Consider the following 7,598-nt stretch of genomic DNA (forward strand, 5'->3'; position numbering starts at 1 on the left):
ATGGAGTGGCTGGTGGGTTCAAACTGCTGACCTTAAGATTAGCAGCCCAGCCTCACCCACGGCACCACATGGCTCCAGACCCTCGTGGTTGTTGAGTTGGCTCTGACTTGTAGAGACCCTGTTTCAGGTTTTCAAGGAGTGGCTGCTGGGTTTGAACCGCCAACTGTGTGGTTAGTAGTCCAGTGCTTATCCTACAACGCCACACCAGGATTCCACAGTTACCATATTGTTGTCGTTGTTAAGAGCCATTGAGTCGGTTCTGACTCATAGAGACCCTGTATAGGGTCTCTGAGGAGCAGCTGGTGGATCTGAACCATCGACCTTGTGGTTCGAACGGACCTCGAAGCCCAGTGCAGTACCCTACAGCACCACACCAGGACTCTAGCAATTCCACTTTTTAGGTCTCTAACCAAGAGATTTGAATGTGGGGTCTCAAACGGATGTGTACACCAGTTTTCATAGCAATACTATTCACAGTAACCAAAAGGTGAAGAAACGAGATGAATGCATCAACAAACAGTGATCCATCCATACAGCAGAATATTGTTCCTCCATAAGGAGAGGTGACGTCCTAAGGCATGGATGTGCCTGAAAACAGCATGCTGAGTGAAAGCAGCCTGACATAACAGACCACATACGGTAGGGTTCCATTTCTATGGATTGGCCACAATCATGAAACCCATATACCCAGACAGCCGATTAGTGACTGCCAGCAGATGGGCTTCCTTTGGGGGATGACAGTGTTCTGGACTAAACAGAGGTGACGGCTGTACAACCTTGTGGATGTATTGAAGGCCACTTTAAAATGGTCAAATGCTAACTGTTTTAAAATTTTAAAGCAATTCCTAATTGGACCACTTCTTCCCATCCCACTGTCCACTCTCTGGTCGAACCAATCACCATGTCTCACCTGGGTCATGCCAGGAGCCTCTTGCCTGGTCTATCTGCTTGGGCCCTGGCCCTGAGAAGCAGTGTTCAAATTCTTCATCAGAGCACATCACTTTTTGATTCCCAATTCTGCAATGCTTACCACCTCCTTAAAATAAAGCCCCTATCCTCAAGGTGGTCTGTAGGCCCCACGTGACTTCCATCCCCTCTTCTACTGCCCCAGGGCCTTTACATTTGCTGTTTCTGCTGCCTGGCTCTTTCCCTCCCTCTTTCCTGTCTTGGTTCACCTGTCACCTGCTCAGATAGGCCCACCCGATGCTCTATGGAAACGGGCATCCATCTCCCCCCGACCTTGGCCTCCCAACCTCCTTATCCTATATTCCTTTTCTCCATGTGCCGCTTGACTATCTGTTTATTATGGTTTGTCGTTCTTCTACCCCCTGGAAATGGCGGCTTCCAGATGTCTAGATCAGAGCCAGGCACACAGTAGGTGCCTGAGAATGACTTGTTGGCTGGATTTTCTGTGTCAAATACGGTACTAGGACCTCCCTTAAAAATAAGCTCATTTAACCTCATAGCAAGGAAATGTCCCCCTCACCTGACAGACGAGGACACTGAGCTCAAGAGATGGAGAGCAAGTGGCTCCGCCTCACAGCTCAGATGCGGCAGAGGTTGGAAGGGTAGGGTCTTTGGAGAAGAGACTGAGCGTAATCATCAGTTCTTAGGCTCGATGTCCTCTGAGGGCCTTCAGGGAAGGGGAAAACTTTTGGCACAAGATGGGCAAGACCTTGTACACATTAAAATCCAATGTATATAAAAATAATTAAATACGAAGGTGGAAAGAAGGCAAGTAGCTGAATGGTTGTGTGTCTGCAGCTGCGGCCACCACGGACTACTGATGCTCAAACCCTGGGCCTGCAGGATGCAGGAGCCCAGAGCAGACTCAGAAGGACCCCGTGACTCCTAATCTGATCTCCCACATGCTCAGAGTCACTTTGGAGTAGTTGGATTTGAGGCAAGTCTGGGAACTAATTTCCTGGGACAGAGGACAGCCTCTGAGAAGGCCCATCCAGGTGGCCTTTGTTCTGGTGGCTTGTGCTGGCAAAGGGCACCCTTGGGTGTCCTGTTTCTCCAAGAGCAGTGGCCAAACTCGGGCTCTTTCCAGCCTCTTCACCTCTTTCTTGTCCCTCTTGCTGCTCTGGTCCTCAGTTACCCTGTCAATGCCCCTTTCTCCTGCATCCACCTTTCACAAGACTCTGGGGTCAGCTTGCCAACCCCTCCCCCACCCCCCACCCCCCTGTGAGCTGGCAGTGGGTCAGCCTCCAGCACGAGTGTGTTTATTAGCACAATGCTGGTCAAGGTGTGGGGTGAGGTCTAGGGCAGTAATCTGCTTTTGGCTAAACTGGGACTTGATCTTCTGTTAACCCTAATCCTCAATTATCCCCCATGCTCCTCCCCACCCACAGAGACAAAATGCCAGAACGCCTCCCTCCCCTGCCTCCTCCTTCCCTTCGCCAGGATCTAGAGTCAGATCCTTCTCTATCCAAGGGCATCAGTGGATCAATACTGAGCATAATGTTGGTCAAGGTCAAGGGCGAATCACCAGGGTCCCAGCTTCTTCTAGACTTCCCACCCCTCCTCCATGGACCACCACTTGGACTTTGAACAGAAGGCCACCCTGGAGGAGTCAAGTTGTCCAGTGTGGGGCAATTCAGGGACAAGTTTTATGTTCAGAGGGTTCAGGTGGGGCAGGTGATTTTGGAGGAAGTCTACTTCCAGCTCCCATCATTTTGGACCCTCTGATTATTTGACCTTGGGAGGTAAAGCTCCCTGGAGGTGAAAGTCCAGAAGACTTGGGCTCTGACCTTGCTACACCAAGCAGTAGGGTGCACCCTATAGCCTTGGACATGCCATTTGCTCTCTTGGAGACCCAGGCTGTGAAACAGGTACAATAATTATACCACCTTGCAAGAGTGGTGGGGACCACACAGGGGATAGACACGGACGCCATGATGGTGGGTGATGTCATTACAGACTGTGGCCTCCCATCAAGAATGAGTCATTTGGGGGTCCCAGGATTGAGGACAGGGACTTTGAGTGCCAGTGGCTACCAAGGAGATCTTCCTGTAGGGGGAACTGGACTGGGTCCTCAGAGAGCACTTAGTTGAACAACAAGAGTAAGAAAGCTGTTCAGTGGAGTTGATTCCAACTCTTATTGTAACCCTCTCTGGTATCTGATCTCAGTGCGTTTCTATCACCACCCGGTATCTAATCTCAGCGCGTTTCTATCACCACCTGGTATCTAATCTCAGCGCGTTTCTATCACCACAAAAAGAAACTTAGTATCCACTAAGCACTCACTCCCTATACGCCCCTCCCCTAGTCCCTGGCAGTCACTAATCTTCTTTCTCTATGGATTTGCCTCTTCTGGACATTTCATATAAATAGAAGCATACAGTGTTTTCCCTTTTGATCCTGGACTTGGAGATGCATCCACCTCTGTCGTCACATAGCGTCTGTCTTCACAACCATCTGTGTCTGCAAGCCCACTGTTGTCAAGTTGATGTGGAGCACTTGTGTGTAAGACAATGCTCTCAAGGGCTTTGAGGTAGGGTCTACTCTACCTACTCTAGTATGACTTAGTAACATACAAGACAAATCTGTTTCCCAACAAGCTCATGTTCTCAGATACAGGTGTTAGAACTTGGATACATATTGGGGAGGGGGACACAAATCAACCTGTAACAATCAGTGACAGCAAAGCTGGCTGAGTGTCCATGGGCAGTGAGTACAGCTTTGTAGACCCGTCACTGCCAGAGAGAAGCCAACTGCCAGGACGCTTGCCGGGAATGGGGAAGTCAAGAGCACAACCCAAAGGACTTCAGCAGAAGCGGGGCTGGCAGAAGACAGGAGACAGGCCAAGCTCCCCGAGGGTGGTCTCGGCTAGAATTGGAAGGAAGACTGCGGAATTGGGCAGTTAGCAGGTACAGAGGCAAGTGCCAGCTGCAGGCGAAGGAGGCAGGTGGAGACAGCCCTTTGGGACATTCTATGGTGGTTAGCTTTCTGAAGGGAAGTCTTGAGGGAGCCCAGAGAAAGGTTGTGAGCTCAGGCAACTCAAGCCTCCATCACCTTCTTGGGGGCCTGCACCAGGGCCTGGACAAGCAGTCTGGTAACCAAAACACTCTAGTGTTCGGGGTGGGGGGGTGGGGACTGAAGGCAAGATTTGCCGTCATCAAAGTTCCCCCTGCGTACATGGCAGGAGTTCAGGCCCACTCAACTGTCCTACCTGAGGGGGCTCTAGTGGCAGGCAGAGGGGAAAGACAGGGGTGGGTTTAGACTGCTCCCCGGACCCCATCTGAAAATCCCTGTCCTTGGCTCTACTGGCCAGACAGAGCAGGATGGGGAGGCAGAAGATGCAGCAGCAAGCCCAGCTCACTTTAGAAACCAAGAGGTCTAAGTTTGGGCCCAATTAAGAGATCAGAGGGTGAAGGGTCTGGGGAGCTTTCAAGGTGAGGAGGGCCTGGCTGATCCTTCAGGCTGGTATAAAGCACTGTAACCCCCAGGCAGTGTGCTGGGGGGTGGGGGGCAAGGCTGTGCAGAACCGTGGCCCAGCGATGGAGCGCACACAGATTCCCAGGTTGGCAGGCGCAGGATGCCTACGAAGACAGCACCCAGGCCAGCCTCTTCGTTTACACTAAAGGTGAGTAATACTGAGGTGGCCCAGGGGTCCATCAGGACGCTGTGTCCATTCCCCTTCATGCGCAACACACACACACACACACACACACACCAGCCCAAACCTTCCTCTTCAACTTTGATAATGAAATGAGTAGATTCCCCTTTCCAAATCCCTTTCCCACCCTGATCGCCAGGAGGAATTCCGCTGTTTAGTCTTTGACATTGCTAGAGAGCTCATGGATCTGCCTGCCCAGCTGCCCAAAGAAAGGAGCCGGTCTAACTCCTGCTCAAATCTCCTGTGACCAGAAGGAGGCAACGGCATAGGACAGGAGGCTGAGCACCAGCCAGGAAGCATTGTCCCTAGACACACACTTGAGGAAAGGGTGCTGGGGAGTCAGGAATGGCTGCCAGCTGGGGAAGGCAGCAGAAAAGGGCATGTAGTTTCTAGAACTTCAGTAACAGCGGAGCCTGTAACAGTCATCTTGTCCAACTTCCCGGAAGAAGAGGTGCCTCCTAGGGCAGCCTTCCCATTGCAATGGGTCCTACAGGACAGGCCTGAGGCCCGGCTGCAACACTCACCAGCACAGGGCCATGTCTGGGCTGGATGCTGGGAGTTGTCGCGTCAAAGAGCTATGCCTGACAACCCTTCAGGGGGCGAAGAACACTAATGATCCCCTGCTCCTTCCCCAAACCAAAGACGGTTTGTTCCTTCAAGACCTTCTTACAGGTCAGAAGCTTTCAGAGTTGGTCAGTATTCCACAATCGGTGACCAGCAAAATACCCTCCTGCCCCCCAGATAAATGAAGTCACATGCATTTTGCCTCAACATGATTGTTTGCATCCCAGAATTTCCTTACATTCCCAAGGCATCTTTAACAGATGAGATTTCATTTAAAAAGAAAATGTGGGTGTGTGCAAAAGAAGAAGTGTCTATAAGAGTAACAGAAGAGTGTAATGATGGCAGGTATGTGACTCACAGCTACTGTGTGTCCACCTATGGTTATTGTTACATGCATGGAGTATAGGGTTTCCAAGGCATGTAAGTCGTTGTGAGAGCAGCAAGCCTCATCTTTCTTCCACTGAGTGACTGGTGGCCTTGAACTGCTGAACATGTGATTCTTTGTCAATCCAGTGCTTATCCTAGGGAGCCACTGTGCTCTGGTGTCCACCTTTATATGGAAACAAATCCAAGACATGACAGGACATGCGTCTCTTTTTAAAATATAACCAACCCCATCAGCCACACCTTGGAAACCCTATACTTGGTCACTATGAGTCAGAACCGATTCAACAGCACCCAACAGTAATTGGTCACCCAAGAGTCAGTGAAAAACAGGAAGATTCCCAAAGAGATGGATTGACATCAGCTGCCACAATGGGCTCACACTTAACAATTCTGAAGATGGCCTACGAACAGTGTTTTGTTGTTGTACAGAGGTTTCTATGAGTTGGAATGGGCTGGATGGCACCTATCACTGCTCTATTATATCCATAAATATATATTCAGTATATATAAATACGGAGTCCTGGTGTGGCTCTGTGGGTTAATGCGTCAGACTGCAAAGCCGTTTGAACTGCAAGGTCGTATCTGACTCAGTGGCACATAACCACCACCACCATCAAACCTGTATATATTTGTTGGTATAGTCCTATTTCCTTCCCATACCTACTCAGTTTTCATGTCTATAATGTATCCACTCACAGATTGTGTATATGATAGGACTTTGACCTGCGTTGCCTTTAACACTTGTACTCCTTCTAGTGTACCATGAAGTCGGTTCCGCAGTTCCAGCCATCACCTTAGGGTTGAGTTAATTAAATATTTGACCAAACATAGTAGCTAATTTTTAAGTTGATAATTTTGTATGGACAGAACAAATGTTCCTTTCCCACCTCTGACCTGAATCATGATTCTGAAGATTTTCTCCTACAGTTTCTGCTAAATGATAAATGAATTTTTGTTTGCATTTAAGTATATGATTCTCCTTGAGCTAATTTCTGCATAAGTCATGAGGTTCATTTTTTGCACATAAACATCTAATTATTTCAACACAATTTGTCGAAAGACTAGCCTTTCTCCATTGAAATGTCTTTGCCCCTTTGTTTAAAATCATATTTTTATGGTTTTATTGTCCTATGAAAGTATTTCTTATTCTCACATTTATCAAAGTGTCCTTTTATGGCTTCTGCTTAAAATGCTTTCTTCATCTCAAGATTATAAAAAGATGAGCTGGGTTGGGTTTTTTTTTGTTTTGTTTTTTTTTCAGTTCTTTTATGAAATTGCTGTTGTTGTTAAGTGCCATTGAGTCGGTTCCGACCCATAGCGACCCTGAATGGGGTTTCCGAGGAGCAACTGGCGAGCTTGAACTGCAGACATTGCAGCTCCAACTGACTTTGCAGGCCAGCGCATTAACCCACAGCACCACACCAGGACTCCTTTATGAATTTACTGTAGCTTAATAATATGTTTTGATATTTAGTAGACATATTCTTGGCATTATTCTCTTAATTAATAAAAATTTCCCTAGGTATTCTTTAATGTATGCTTCCTTCCACACACTTAAAAGTTTAGTCTAGAATAATTTTTTTTTCTTCAGACATTCCTTTCGCATGCAAAAAAAAAAAAAAAATCCTTTGGGGCTTGTGAGTTTGGTTAAATTGAATTTATGGATTGTACTTGGTAGGAGTCGGGCTGCCAACGTCAAGGTCTGCAGTTCAAAACTACCAGCAGTTCCGCGGGAGAAAGATGAGGCGTTCTGTTGCCGTAAAGACTTACAGCCTCGGAAACCTTGTGCAGGGTCACTATGGGTCGGAACCGACTCCACGGTACTTAACAACAAGTAGTGAAGTTATCTTTATAATATCAGATCTTGCTATTCATGATAAAGATATGTGGGTTTTTTTTTCATTAATTCAACTCTTCACTTATGTCCCTCAGCAAAGTACTTGTCTAGCATATTTACGTATTGAATATATTACATATCTTCTTATAGCATTGCTGACCAATTATTATTTATAATCAGAAAAGATAC

General features: G+C 47.7%; 1 protein-coding gene across 1 annotated transcript in view; it reads left to right on the top strand.

The window, feature by feature from the left end:
• OPN1LW (opsin 1 (cone pigments), long-wave-sensitive) overlaps positions 1-7,598 on the top strand; it is a 21,775-nt gene that overhangs the window by 4,879 nt on the left and 9,298 nt on the right. The window contains 1 exon segment of the mRNA XM_006877230.1: positions 4,488-4,588. Coding sequence (XP_006877292.1) covers positions 4,488-4,588 — 101 coding nt within the window.

This window comes from Chrysochloris asiatica, unplaced genomic scaffold, assembly GCF_000296735.1.
Source record: "Chrysochloris asiatica unplaced genomic scaffold, ChrAsi1.0 scaffold00445, whole genome shotgun sequence".
Classification (NCBI taxonomy): Eukaryota; Metazoa; Chordata; class Mammalia; order Afrosoricida; family Chrysochloridae; genus Chrysochloris; species Chrysochloris asiatica.